Source organism: Lampris incognitus, chromosome 4, assembly GCF_029633865.1.
Source record: "Lampris incognitus isolate fLamInc1 chromosome 4, fLamInc1.hap2, whole genome shotgun sequence".
Classification (NCBI taxonomy): Eukaryota; Metazoa; Chordata; class Actinopteri; order Lampriformes; family Lampridae; genus Lampris; species Lampris incognitus.
In genome coordinates, this window is record NC_079214.1 from 72,143,785 (window position 1) to 72,158,761 (window position 14,977).

At 43.3% G+C, this 14,977-nt stretch overlaps 1 protein-coding gene across 1 annotated transcript in view; it reads right to left on the reverse strand.

The window, feature by feature from the left end:
- The window catches only part of ano1a (anoctamin 1, calcium activated chloride channel a), a 159,407-nt gene that overhangs the window by 34,373 nt on the left and 110,057 nt on the right, over positions 1–14,977 (reverse strand). Inside the window, exons 14-18 of the mRNA XM_056279425.1 lie at positions 14,350–14,361; positions 12,003–12,074; positions 4,142–4,216; positions 3,230–3,431; positions 1,437–1,548 (exon numbers count right to left, since the gene is read on the reverse strand). Of these exons, the coding sequence (XP_056135400.1) occupies positions 1,437–1,548; positions 3,230–3,431; positions 4,142–4,216; positions 12,003–12,074; positions 14,350–14,361 (473 nt within the window). The remainder of the gene's footprint in view (positions 1–1,436; positions 1,549–3,229; positions 3,432–4,141; positions 4,217–12,002; positions 12,075–14,349; positions 14,362–14,977) is intronic.

Sequence of the window (14,977 nt, forward strand, 5' to 3'; positions counted from 1 at the left end):
AGTAGATTGAGCATCAGAGCATGTAGTAATCGCCTACTTTCATAAAATGAGCGAACCAAAGAAGCGAAGTCGACAGCGAGAGCCGGGTTTTTAAGAAAGTGGCCGTTAAAATATTTTCTAACTGAAGTCAGATCAAAGGCAATCAGACATATGGCGTTGCAGTTGCGGTATTCAAGGAATGCAATATCAGCCAATACTTTTCCACAAAGCATGTTAACTGTGCTAGCAATTTGTCATCCCAAGAAAGGGCGAGTACAGCTTCGAGGTTAGCAGCCAATTTATAGACTCAGCAAAATATTGTTACCCGATAATCTACATTTCAGGAGTCCAACACAATGGTAAGTTATCTCCTGGCATGTAAATTAGTGAAAGCGAGCAAGCCTTTCTCTGAAGGACAGTTTTTGAAAGAATGTAAAGTGGCGACAGCAAGTCTTCTGTGTCCAGACAGCAAAAGCAAATGTGAAAACATAAGCTTATCGCGCAGAACAGTGACTCGCCATATAGAACTAATTGACGAAGACTTGGCTTGTGGGTTAATCAAGAAAGCAGAATCCTTTAAGTTTTATTCGTTAGCACTGGATGAAAGCAGTGACATAAAGGACACTGCACACCTCTTAATTTTTGTCAGAGGAATTAATAACAATTTTGAAATCACGGAAGAGTTTTTAGCCTTGTGATGGCCTGGCTGTCTGTCCAGGGTGTCTCCCTGCCTAGACCAACATATGACCAACCAATGGCTCAAAACAGCTGGGCTGAAATCCCAAACAGAGGGCTTCATCATCGCTGCCCAAGACAAGGCCATCAAGACCAGGCCATCAAGACCAATTACAAACCCCAATTCCAATGAAGTTGGGACGTTGTGTAAAACGTGAATAAAAACAGAATACAATGACTTGCAAATCCTTTTCCACCTATATTCAATTGAATACACTACAAAGACAAGATATTTAATGTTCAAACTGAGAAACTTTATTGTTTTTTGCAAATATGCACTCATTTTGAATTTGATGCCTGCAACACGTTCCAAAGAAGCTGGGACAGGGGCAACAAAAGACTGGGAAAGTTGAGGAATGCTCAAAAACACCTGTTTAGACCATTCCACAGGTGAACAGGTTAATTGGAAACAGGTGAGTGTCACAATTGGGTATAAAAGGAGCATCCCCGAAAGGCTCAGTCATTCACAAGCAAGGATGGGGCGAGGTTCACCACTTTGTGAACAATTGCGTGAGCAAATAGTCCAACAGTTTAAGAACAACGTTTCTCAACGTACAACTGCAAGGAATTTAGGGATTTCATCATCTCCAGTCCATAATATCATCACAAGATTCAGAGAACCCGGAGAAATCTCTGCACATAAGCGGCAAGGCCCAAAGCCAACTCTAAATAACACAGACATATTTATTTAGTTGAATCTGGGATGAATCAATGAGTTTTACCTTCCCCTGAAAAAGGCCAAGTAGACAATGGGAGTAAAGGCGTTGACAAACTTCAAGATGAATGTCTTGAAGATAAGGCGCTCCTCAAAGCTCTTGTCTGTCTTTGGAACCTCTGAAAAAGACCAGTTTGGAGAACAGAAAGCAGGGATTAATATTTATCTAGATTTTCCTCCCCTCTTTTAATACGTCTTGTACTTTCCTCCTTTTTAATAATACTTAATATTTTTCTTCATAATTTTGTGTGTCAATGCATTTCCATCTATCACAAGCAACAGTTATAATGACTCTCAGAGTGTGAAATAAGACTTCAAGTGGCATTTTGACCATTGTACATACTCTTAAGTTTATTCTGTAGCATTTAATAAATGCTGTTTATGAGTTAGCATCATATCACTTGACTTTAAGGTGCTATATAGGATATCCAGCAGCACCAGCATCTCAGACCGAACCAAAACAAACCCCTCCTCCCTTCGTGTTCCTCCCCATCCACCCATCCTTCGCTTTCTTGGCTATTATTTCATTTGGTTCAGCTGGAATATTGATTTTTACAGTATTGTAACGAATACGAGGGGGGGGGCAGCCGGGAACCGCCACAGCTGCGACACGAACTCGGGTTTCCCCCACCACAGGTGACTACGTTAACCAGTCGACTAAAGGTTCCGACCCATTAGCCAAGGGCTAGAGAGTCTATTTATCCATGCACATTACACTGCCCCCCCCTCCTTCGGGAAGCGCATCCCCGTGCATCAGTATATCAGCTCCCTCACGCCTCTGGGTGCACGCACTTCCGATGGCCTCACAGTCTCACCATCCCACTTCTGACACCAATGTAGCAAATTCAGGGGGCAACCCGGGAACCGCTGCAGCCGGGACGCGAACCCGGGTCTCCCGCACCACGGGCAACTATGTTAACCAGTCGCCGATGGCTAGCAAGTCTATTTATCCGTGCACGTTAAAGTATACACCTACTTTATTAACATTAGCAACGCATTCAGTTTGGTAAGGAGCTATTCTGAGTGACCTAAATTCATGCCACTTATTATCTTGCTAGCTAACCTGCTAATGCTAGCTACCTCACATGCACTAACATGCACGCGGGATGCACTAGCATGCAGGCGCGGCCAAACCGGCTTCCAAAACAAAGAACAGAGAAGCTCCGATGACAACACACACAGACGGAGTGTGACGTCATTCTCTACTCAGGACGCCACTACACCACTATCGCTTTATGACTGTCCTCCACCAAAAAACGACCCCATAGGTCGTTTGTACAAGCAGCTTATTACGACCTATAGTTACGTTTTAAAGTTGAGTGCCATCTAGCGGTCGCGCTGCCAACAGCAAGCTTAGTTACTATACTAGACGGCGAAGCAACACCAACATGCACTGACTACATATTCTGTTGTTCTCGCGGTGTTTTCATCACTGTTTACTGACGACTCACCTTTATCAGCCTGTCTATGAGGCGCTGTAAAAAGGATGTCAACAAGTAGATAAAAACCCACAATGCACAGTGGCGAAAAGTATCTGTGGCATATCTCCTGCCGCCAGTGGGGGCGTTAATTTAGGAAACGCTCCTGTGGGTCCTATTGGAGGGTATACGACCTATATGGTTGTATGGGTTGGAGGACTTGTAGCGCTTTACATAGCAAATAGTTGTTTGCTGCTATAATAATGTTTGAAATCCCACATATAGCACCTTTAAAAATCTCCATTTCTATTATAAAAGGTAAACTAACTTCTAGTTTTATTTGAATAATTTCTTATAATAGTGAATTCTGATCTATGCCCACCCAGCACTGTAAGCCACCGTGCAATGGCAGCGTAGATCTCATCCAAGATGATGATGACAATGAGGTTGATGATGGCAGCTGTTGTTTTGACCGTGGCACGGATGTTGGACCGCGCTGCTGGGTAGGAACTGATGTGTAGTGCTGACTTAATGCTTATCCTGTACAAGATGACCCCGAAGACAATTGCAAATGTCACACTTATCTAAAAGGGAAGCAAAAAAGGGCAATATAATTACAGTGTTTGGTAAAATGGTGTCTTTGCAGTTAAGAGCTCAATCTTTTTATGTTTTCATATTATTGCCTCAAGAAATGAAATGTACTCATGAATCTGAAGCAGAGTTACATTCTTATACGTGCAAATGAATGTGGAGGATTTCATACTTTCCTTCTTGGTGGAATTCCTATGAGACTGTCCTCCAGCAAAAAACAAGTCCTCATGACCACATATAGGTCGTATACCCTCTAATAGGACCCACAGGAGCGTTTCCTAAATTAGTGTCCCTACCGATGGCAGGAGAAATGCCACAGACACTTTCCGCCTCTGTGCATTGTGGGTTTCTATCTACTTGTTTTCATCCTTTTTACAGCGCATCACAGATAGGGTAATAAAGGTAAGTCATCAGTAAATAGTGATAAAAACAATGTGAGAACAACAGAATATGTAGTCAGTGCGTTTTTGTGTTGTTTCGCCGTCTAGTATAGTAACTAATTGCTATTGTCAGCACGACTGCTAGAGATCGCTTAACTTTAAAAGGTAACTATAGGTTGTGATAAACTGCTTGTACAAATGACCTATGGGGTCGTTTTTTGTTGGAGGACAGTCTCGTATTTCCTTTTGAAAGGGAAAAATCAGAATGACCTGAGTGTTTAAGATGACATTCCTCAGACAGAAAGACTTAGCGGAAGACTCACCATGAAGCCCATCATTACTACAGTAGTCAGGTAGGCTGGCATTCTGTCTGTACATGTCAGCTTCACCTTCTCACCCTGTTACCCACACACACACGTACGCACCCACACACAACCATACACACAGACAAAATCATAACCCATGTGCACAAACATACCCTGTCTGTGGCTTCATTCAGCCATGGCTAACTGGACCCTCTAGCTGGCTGTCTGCTGCAGCAGCCCCAGTACATGTAAGCCTACTGGGTCAGCAAGCTCCAACAATTGTGTCACAGTGTATGTCTCCATGACACTATTAGCAGGAACAAATGATCTTGGTGCAGGGGAAAACTGCTGGTGTGTGTGTGTTTGGTTGTGTGTGGTAGAGACAAAATCCTACAGAACAGAAATCTTTATCCTTTCATAACACAAACTCAGTTTTTCTATATCAGCAGTGAAGGACACATATGTTCTTTTAGGTGACAATGAATGGCTGAGTCCAAATTAAATAACAGAAAGCACACATAAGGGCATCTGGGTGGCATGGTGGTCTATTCTGTTGCCTACCAACACGGGGATCTTGGTTCAAATCCCTGTGTTACCTCCCTGTGTTACCTTCTCAGGAAGTACTTATCAATGCGAGGTCCCTGTTTTCCCTTCCTTGAGCACCTTTTCTTTCCTTGATGTATTTTGAGGCATTTGAAGATGTTATTTTCCTCAAGTCACAGAAACAGACCTGAAGCCTTTTCTCAGATGCCGATGATGAGTGCTTGTCTTCATCACGGTCACGTCTGTTTCTGCGTCTATAGCCACATTATCCATCCAAGAGTCTTCTTCTGCCCCCACTCTCACAGACTCTGAGGGTGTTCTTTCTTTAGTTCTATTCATAGCCTTTAGCGCGTGTCTCCAAAATACTGAGTAGTATCGGATCCTGCTGACATAGGTAGCTAGCCCATGCCAGCCCCATTTGGGGTCTATTTCCTCCTGTTAGCTGTCTTTCCAGCAGTCACATGGTCTTTCCCTTGTTGTCAGCCATTCTATTCACAGCAGTCAGAAGATGAATGTTTTTGAATACACAGGATTTGATGTTAAAATCCAAAGTACCACCTCTTAAACTTCCATGCTCCCAGTGCCAACATAAGTTCTGACCTATGCTACTCTGATGTTGAGAAAGGCTGGGCAGACATGTCATTGGGGTTGTCAAGTGGGTTCCTACTTTCATCAATGTTTCCCTGACTGTGCCCATGTCTCAAGTAGGCTCAGCGGTGCATTCTGACATCTCAGAACCACCCCCCCCTGCATCTGCCTAGCCGGTTTATTTAGGAGACCAGCTGGGGTCTTTCCTCTTCAGCCAGAGCCACTGACTACTCCACTCTGCAACCGTTGATGTTTTCTTGATGGCCTGGCATAGGGCTTCTCCGCTGATCCCCAGGTCCCTCATCAGATTTACAGTTGATGTTACCATGAAGCCTGGACATCCAGCTTCTACAGGGCAGATCTTTGCTCTCCAGCTCTGCCGTTCCGCCTCCAATGCAAGCTCTGTAGATCGCAGTTCCATTCTTTCAGAAGCTTCCTGCACAGCAGCTTCCCAAGGGACTGTGATCTCCATAAAATACACCATACACTGATAGTTGGACTACAGGACTAGATCAGGTCTCACATTGGTGATTGCTATCTCTGATGGAACTGTAAGCTGTTGGCCCACATCCACCAGCATCTGCCAGTCCCAGGCTGCCTCCAGCTTTCCAAACCTGGCCCTTGGTGGAATCTTCCCTTGTTCCCGTTCCCCTTTCTGAACAAAGGCAATGGCATAACCATGCTCGTTGTTCTCGGTGGTAAGGCATTTGGTTGTTCTCCTGCTTTACAGAGCTGCTGCCAGGCACTTGAGCACTTGATTGTGTCTCCGGTTATACTGTCCTTGGGAGAGGCTCACTTTACACCCAGTGAGGATGTGAGATTTTGAGAGGTAGGAAGGACATAGTAGTTTGCTCGAATGAGGAAACGTATCCTGCTTGACTCCCACATGTCCTTCCAGCTTATCTTATGTTTTTCCACACACTCCCATCTCATCCACTGGCTTTGTTTAGCTTGCAACACAGCCTTGGCACATCTACTTGACTCCATCTGTTGGTGGATTTCGGCCATGACCAACTTCCATCTTTCTAGTGAGGATGCCTTGTTCCAGTAGTCTTTTTCTGCCAAGCCCCAAGCCCCCTCTTTCGTGTTGGGCTTGGCCCACGATGTTGCCATAGAGGAGGGCAGATTTTGCTTACAGAGCTGCATTCTTAGCTGTCCATTTCTTTTCTGTTGCCAGACACTATTTAGTGACAAAATAGAAAGTATGGAATTAGACAAAAAATTGGATACCAGTTAACATAGAATTAACACTTACTAACCACTTTTAAGACACTATTTAATACCGAATTAGCACTGACTCTAACAAGACACAATTGAGTCCCGGATTAGACTAATTAGTACCAAAGGATCAGTACAAGTTCTATTCATTTCAACGTTATACTGTAATTCTTAAAATCTATTTCTATTTGTTATTCAAACACATCAGTGTTAATCCAAAATCACTAATCAGTGTTGGCCTTTATTAGGCATTTATACGTGTTCTCTGACGGTAAATTTTTGCTTACTGCATGAATCTATACTGGGAACTACCAAAACAAGAACATTCATCTTTAGCTTATGTGAAAACCATCCAATATTGGGCCTACAGCAGAGTAACTCACATCCAAGTTTGACCAGGACAGCCCCAGTTTAAAAGTTATGGGTGTCCCCTGTTTTAAAAAGTATGTGTAACTTACTCAAATGTCACACTGCTTGGGTATGCCATTAAGAATATAGGTCACCAATAGTACCCCCCATGGAAGCGAAGGCTGGAAGCCAAAATCAAAGCAGCACGGAGAGATGTTAGCCAGTTAACAGAGGTGTAGAAATGTGTGATGAAAGACGGGCCCTGGTTGAAGACGTAGAGCAAGCTGTCCATTTAGTGAGGCCCTGGAAACTGCCAAGCAAAGGCTCACAGCTCTAGCTGCCAGGGCAAAGGAAATACATGAGAGAAGTAGAAGCCAAAAGGGTAAATGATCTGTTGCTCAAAGAACCATCCAAAGTGTACTCCCAGTGTAGCGCAACAAGGGAACAACATCAGACCCACCCAGAGCAGAGACCGAGCGATACTGGAAGGATATATGGGAAAATGAGGCATCACATAACACCAATATCAAGTGGTTGGTCATCATCATTGGTGGTCACTCAAGGTGAGTATGACTGTCCTTTCAGTTGTGTTGTCTACTTGTGGGTCTTCAGATGGCTGTAGAGGCCGATCTGCGATCCACAGGGGAAAGTGGTGGTGGTTGGTGGTGTTGGTTGAGACTTTTTCTTTCTCTCCTTGAGGTGCTGTCGCTTTTTCTCTGTGGCACAGTGGAGTTGCATTTCATGATGTACAGCTCCTTCCTGCATGGCTTTCTTCCAGGAGTGTCTATCCAGTACGATGTGTTCCCTGTTGCTCGACGTGATGCTGAATTTCTTCAGACTGGTCTTGACGCTGCCCTTGAAACGTTTCTTTTGCCCACCAGGAGCTCGCTGACCTTCCTTCAGCTGGGAGTATAGGATCTGTTTGGGGAGACGTGTTGGACATGCGGATGACATGGCCTGTCCATCAGAGTTGGTGCTGCACTATTGTGGTGGTGATGCTCATGTTGGCTTCTTCCAGAATGTTGATGTTGGTGCGTCTGTCCTTCCAGCTTATCCTCAGGATCTTTCGTAAGGATCTTTGGTGGGTTTCTTCCAGGGCTCTCAGGTGGCTGCTTTAGGTGATCCATGACTCTGCTCCATAAAGCAGGGTGGGGCGAAAAACAGCTCTGTAGACCAGAAGTTTTGTTTGGGCCTTTAAGGTGTCGGTCTTCAAAGACTCTTTTCCTGAGTCTGGCGTAAGCATCACTGGCACAACTCGGCCAATGGTTGACCTCAGAGTCTATGTGTCTCCAAGATACCTTATATTGTTTTTCTGGCAAAACAGAGTGTTAGTGATGGTGAGGTCGTACTGAACACATTTGATAAGAAGCAGAAATCAGTTGGAGTTGATATTCCCGATGCCTTCCTTTACTATAGTGCCCTTCCAGCGGTGTTGATCCCGGCCGACCATGGCGTTGAAGTCTCCTAGGAGAAAAATCTTATCCTCCTTGGGGATTCTTGACTGTCTCATCTAAGCAGGTGTAGGCGTCCTTTACTTCCTCATCAGAGTATAAAGTAGGGGCATAGGCACTCACAACTGTTGCCATCTGGTTGTTGGCAAGCACCAGACAGATGGTCACGAGACACTCACTGATCCCCACAGAAAGTTTAGACAGGTGGCTGATGATCTCATTCCTAATGGAAAACCCAACACCATTGATCCTGGGCTCATCAGCAGCTTTTCCTTTCCAGAAGAAAGTGTAGCCACCCTTCTCCTCCTTCAGTTGCCCTTAGTTTGCCTGTTGGGTTTCAGAAGGGGCAGATATGTCAATCCAGCATCTCTCAAGTTCTCTACTGATGATCACAGTTCTCCTCTTCGGTCTGTTACTGGTTGCACTATCCATCAGTGTGCACACTATCCAGGCTCCAAAGTTCCCGCTAGATTAGATTAAATTGTTTTACTGATGTTTCTGTGTTTCTGACCGTATGCGGTGATCCCTTTGGATGCGATAATCCAGTCAGGAGGTTTGCGGCAGGCTATTTTTAGGGGACCTTTTCTAGCCCTTTGTACAGATGGGGTGAGCAGAGTGGAGCCTAAAGAGGGCTGCTCAGTCATGGGCGCAGCTACCGAAGGGCTCTTTCTACCTCATTCCAAGAGCCCAGCAACTGAGTCTAGCACCCAACGCCTGATGCGCTGGCTCACGACTAGGTGCTTCCAGATCTCAAAATCCTGCACCCGTCGCCACTTGCCGGATGCCATAGGACTTAATCCGGGATGTTAGGGTTGATTCCCTTAATAGAGGACACCTGTGCATGACTTTGTTTAATATAGGGAGACTGGTGCATAGACAGCCACCACACAGTTCTTGACAGATCTGGGTCAGGAACCAGTGGCATGGAGTCCAAGATGACTGGAGGCCCATTTCTGCTGCAGCCTTCATCCGCCTTCCTCCCAGCCGTAGTGATGCTTCCCTAAAGTCAACCATCATCTTCTGCCTGTTCCACCGTTGAGGTGTTGGTTGGATTGCTCTTTGTCAGGGACCTCCTCCTTGACCTTACCACCATGGGTAACCCTACCAGGAGCATAGCTCCAGACAGCATTGTTCTTGGGATCTCAGGCAATAACAGTCTCAGCCACTGTTACTCCATGGTCAAGACAGCTTACAGGTCTATCCCAGGACCTCACTTTGGGAAATCCGACCACTTGTCAGTGCTTGCTTCCTGCCTAAAAGTAAAAAGTGAAGTGCGTGCAGCACACTGTGAGGATACTACAGGCCCATTTTTGCTGCAGCCTTCATCTGCCTTCCTCCCAGCCATAGTGATGCTTCCCTAAAGTCAACCATCATCTTCTGCCTGTTCCACCGTTGAGGTGTTGGTTGGATTGCTCTTTGTCAGGGACCTCCTCCTTGACCTTACCACCATGGGTAACCCTACCAGGAGCATAGCTCCAGACAGCATTGTTCTTGGGATCTCAGGCAATAAGAGTCTCGGCCATTGTTATTCCATGGTCAAGGCAGCTTACAGGTCTATCCCAGGACCTCACTTTGGGAAATCTGACCACTTGTCAGTGCTCTTGCTTCCTGCCTAAAAGTAGAAAGTGAAGTATTTGCAGCACACTGTGAGGATACTACAGTGCTGGACTACAGAACACAAATCTAAACTTCAGGGATATCTTGAATCAACAGACTGGTCAATCTTCAAGGATTCAGCCTTGAGTTTGGACAAGTACTCTGAATCGGTCACTGGCTATGTTAAATTCTGTGTGGATAACTCTATCCCCTTATGGTTTATTCACTCCGACCCCAACCAGAAGCCCTGGATTAACAGCAACATTTTCTTGACGTTGAGGGAGCATACCATTGCTTTTAAATCGGGGGACAAGGAATGCTACAAGAAAATCCAAGTTTGACTTAAGGAGAACCATCAAAGTGGCTAAAAGGTAATATAGCGACAAACTGGAAAATAACTATAGTTGCTGTGTCTCGCAGTGCATGTGGGAGGTGTATGTGGGGGTAGGGGACAGGCAATAATTGACTATAAATCTAAACCCAGTGTGGCTATCAACACCACTGTCTCTCTCCCAAATGAGCTTAACCAATTACAGATTAATGGATTACGGTTGAAGGGGCATATAGAAGCTCATTGGTCTCTGTTATGGTGGCAGTTGAGATGTTGTGTAAGACTGTGTTCACATCTGCAAGCAGGCTTTGTGGTGGTACTTTGTCACTGAGTTGTGGAAGCCGTGCCCGGGGGTTGACTGTCTTTAATCTGGCCATGATTCTCATTTGAACTTCAGTAGCATCAGCTGTCATGGCTGGTAGGATTGTTTTAGCTGGTTGGAGTCTGTCCTCATATATCTTCTGCCTACTAGATGGCCATTCAGGGTGCTGAACTGTATAATCATCCTGTTGGAGTCTCTCCATCTCAGGTCGTGGCAGTAGCTTCTTTCTATTGATGTTCGAGCATTGAGCTGCTAGCTGCTTCTGAGTCAGTGTTGAAGTATATCTCCTACTGGTCCAAAGTTTCCATGCACACTTCATATAGCCCCTCTCCAGGGGTCTGCTGTTATAGTAGCATTCCATCAGTTCCAGGATCTTGGCCCTTGTCCATGAATGTCTTGTTCCAATAGCCCATTTCTCATCAGGTGGTCCTGGTTCCCCAACACCTGACACAGACCTTGATAAACCCGGCGATGTCCAAGCCGGTATGACTCTATTCGTGTTACTCTCACTCCTGTCTGAGGTAGTTGGCTTGTATAGCATTAGCAGTCTAAGCCGCGGACTCTTACTGGAGACTCGTCCCAACTGGGGTTTAAACCGCAGTCTCTGGCAGGAAAGCCAGCGTTCTTACCAGGTCAGAGTAGGGTTTTTGTTTTTTTTTCCCGGAAACCGTCAATGGTGTAGATAAAAGTGCTCAACAAATGAGGAGCAGGATATTAAGATAGATGTAGGAAAAAAAAACTTTAATACATAGCAGTACAAGCCTGTTTCATGCGTCACACACTCATCAGCTGCCAAGGTGGCTAAACAAAGAAAAAAACACACAACGAATAAATGCTATGTTGCCTCGTACCACGCCCCTAGTTATGGTGCACAGCCACCAATGGGAGGATAGAAAACAACTGAAAGGCAACATCAGAAACATCACAACGCATGAGGGAGGGACTGGGGCTTGCTTTAAGTAAGGGCTTAAAGGGCCGGGGCACTGTTGAAATAGCATACGTTTAAAATATAACAAAATAAAATAACATCCAATAGGGGACTTTATGTATATCATCTAGTGGAGCGGCTCCGGAGCACAGCCGAAAGAGCAGACAAGCGAAACATAAAAACACAACATCCCTACCATTGAGTGTTTCTTTTAACACCGTTTTATATATACAGCATTTTGTTTTTGTTTTTTTGAACCCGCTATGGTGTTGATAAAAGCGCTCAACTAATGAGGAGCGGAATATCAATATAGATGTAGGAAAAAAAACAACTTATCTATAGCAGTACAAGCTTGTTTTGTGCGTCGAGTGCGCGACGCACGAAACAAGCTTGTACTGCTATGTATTAAAAGGTTTCTTTTCTACATTTATATATACACACACACACACACACACACATATATATATATACATACAAACATTACTTGCACTGACGAGAACTTTTTTCTTCCAGGTTGGCTGAAATACATAGCAACATACAACACATTAATTTACCTTTTTTGTGGCATGTTCTACTCTCATGGTCTTCTGCATGACTTCAAACTCATATTCGGCTCTGTTGTGCTCCTGAAACGGATGATATAAAGCAAGCTAGATTATACTTTAAGCCAAAACATAACATAGTATTGTGGTCTTACGCCATGTAATGTGTATAATCAGTCAGAGAGAGTGCAGGCTACCACAGCAGGAAGGGATCTTATGCAGGATTAGAACGGATGAAAAAATGAACTGAAACGAGGTGGCCCATCACTAGGAAACGAGGTGACCCATCACTAGGAAACGAGGTGGCAAATCACTAGGAAACGAGGTGGCCCATCACTAGGAAACGAGGTGACCCATCACTAGGAAACGAGGTGGCCCATCACTAGAAAATGAGGTGACCCATCACTAGGAAACAAGGTGGCCCATCACTATGAAATGAGGTGACCCATCACTAGGAAATCAAAAACCAAGGTCCGTTCACCTCCAGCTCAATGCGTTTTCAATACTTCAATCCTGAAGTAAATCCACATCATTGGCTTAAGTAAATGCAACCTTAACAGGGCATGAGCACTACATGACAAGCGAAGAGAAACAGTTGAAGTGTATAATACCACAACATGTTTTAGAAGTGGCAGAGTTCACCCAGGCAGGCAGTCACCGCACTAGAACAGAAAGCTGAGGAAGGTTAAAGGGTCTATTCTGCCTTGTAGGTCCATGTCTCAGACTGACAGAAAGACAGACAGGTAGAAAGACAAAAAAAAAAAGCCTAAATACAGACAGAAATCCTGACCTGCCAAAGAATAAAAGGCAACATAAAGGCTAAAACTTGTTCAGACAGGTAGACCTGCCCCTGAAACAAATTGGTTTGAGAGAAATTAAGACACCGGATAAGCAGTTATTGCAGATTTAGAGACAGGTTAAAAGAGGGAAAAAGGAAGCATGAAAGGAAAGGAGAGGAGAGGCAGAAGAGAGAAGAGTGTGAGGGAGAGAAGGGCTATAAAGGGGTAAAGGAGGGAGGGTAAGAGCAGACTGTCCACTAAACCAGTGGTTCTCAACCTTTTTGGGGTCCTGGACCCCCTGCGTATTTTTGATCTACCCCCCCTCCACCTGATCTTGGGGGAGGGGGTTGCAATTTGATAGAAACTGTAGAAACTGCATTTTAAATTGCATTATAGCATTTATTCACTCTTTGGGGCAAAAATAAGAGCTTTCAGTTGTAACTTAGATATAGTTAACAAAACAGAATTCTTATGCAGTAACTTTCAGATATATGTAACAAAACAGAATATGTATTCAGTAACTTTCAGATATAGGTAACAAAACAGAATATGTATTCAGTAACTTTCAGATATATGTAACAACACAGAATATGTATTCAGTAACTTTCAGATATATGTAACAACACAGAATATGTATTCAGTAACTTTCAGATATATGTAACAAAACAGAATATGTATTCAGTAACTTTCAGATATATGTAACAACACAGAATATGTATTCAGTAACTTTCAGATATATGTAACAAAACAGAATATGTATTCAGTAACTTTCAGATATATGTAACAAAACAGAATATGTATTCAGTAACTTTCAGATATATGTAACAAAACAATATGTATTCAGTAACTTTCAGATATATGTAACAAAACAGAATATGTATTCAGTAACTTTCAGATATATGTAAAAAAACAGAATATGTATTCAGTAACTTTCAGATATATGTAACAACACAGAATATGTATTCGGCAACTTTCAGATATATGTAACAACACAGAATATGTATTCAGTAACTTTCAGATATATGTAACACAACAGAATATGTATTCAGTAACTTTTAACATGCAAACGGGAGCGAGATCTCTTATTAAAATACAATAAATTACACTTGTGAAACAGATGTAATTAGAGAAAAAAGTCCCGTTACCCTTTATAGTTTAGGTAGATAAAGGTCTCAGTCACATTTGAGTAAAATAATCCTATTTCTATAAATGTCATAGGATATTTTTTTTAAAGATATTTTATTTTCACGGACCCCTTGCAATTACACCACGGACCACTAGGGGTCCGCGGACCCCCGGTTGAGAAACACTGCACTAAACTGTGCTGCTGAGCAGATAGAAACAGAGCCCATTGTAATGACAGGGCGTGACCAGCAGAGGCAGCAGAGATGAGGATGCACCTTTAGGAGAAGAAGGAAGTGGGGCTGTGAAGAGGAGAGTTGAGGGAGAGGAAGGCAGATAGTTTGAGAAGTTTGGAAGGGTTAGCATTAATTAACAGCATCTGCAGAAGGCTCTAAAATGATCAGCTGAAGTGGAAGAAATAAAGTCATAGTAAAGAAAAGGTGAAACTGGTTCCAAACCTTATGCTCTTCCTGCAGAATGCACCACATGCATACAAAAACAAGGAAAACATGTCAGTCATGTTTACATACTGTTATTACAAACAGTCCAGTTTATACGGTAAATAAAACCACCTGCTCAAGTCAATATTTTCAGATCTTTATATTAATATCATGTTAATATACGTATTACCAATGTTAAAATGTGTTTTTATTTTCCTTTTTACCACTGCAATACTCAGTACCTATCAGTACTACAGACTCACTTTGTGACGGCTTTCCCTTTGAGATTGTTAGTTAGCTTTTAGTTTTCTTTGTGGAAGATCCATGTTAATCACTGAATTAACTTTCATCTCTTACTTGGCAAACTTAATTGTGCTAAGATATTCTATCACATAAATTACATCTTAGATATTCTACTTTCTGATGTTGTATATTATCCTAAGTATCTTTTGTAAGTATCCCAAGTCAAATGTATTGTATGTGTAGACTAAATGTACTAATTGACAGTGTTCTGATGAATAGTTTCTGATCAGTCTCATCTACTTGTTTGCCGCTGACCTGTTCCTCCTCCTTAAAGACAAAATAGGGATGAGTCTTTTTCTATGTTTTTTTTTTTTTAGGAGTTTATTGTACATTGCTGTTAAGG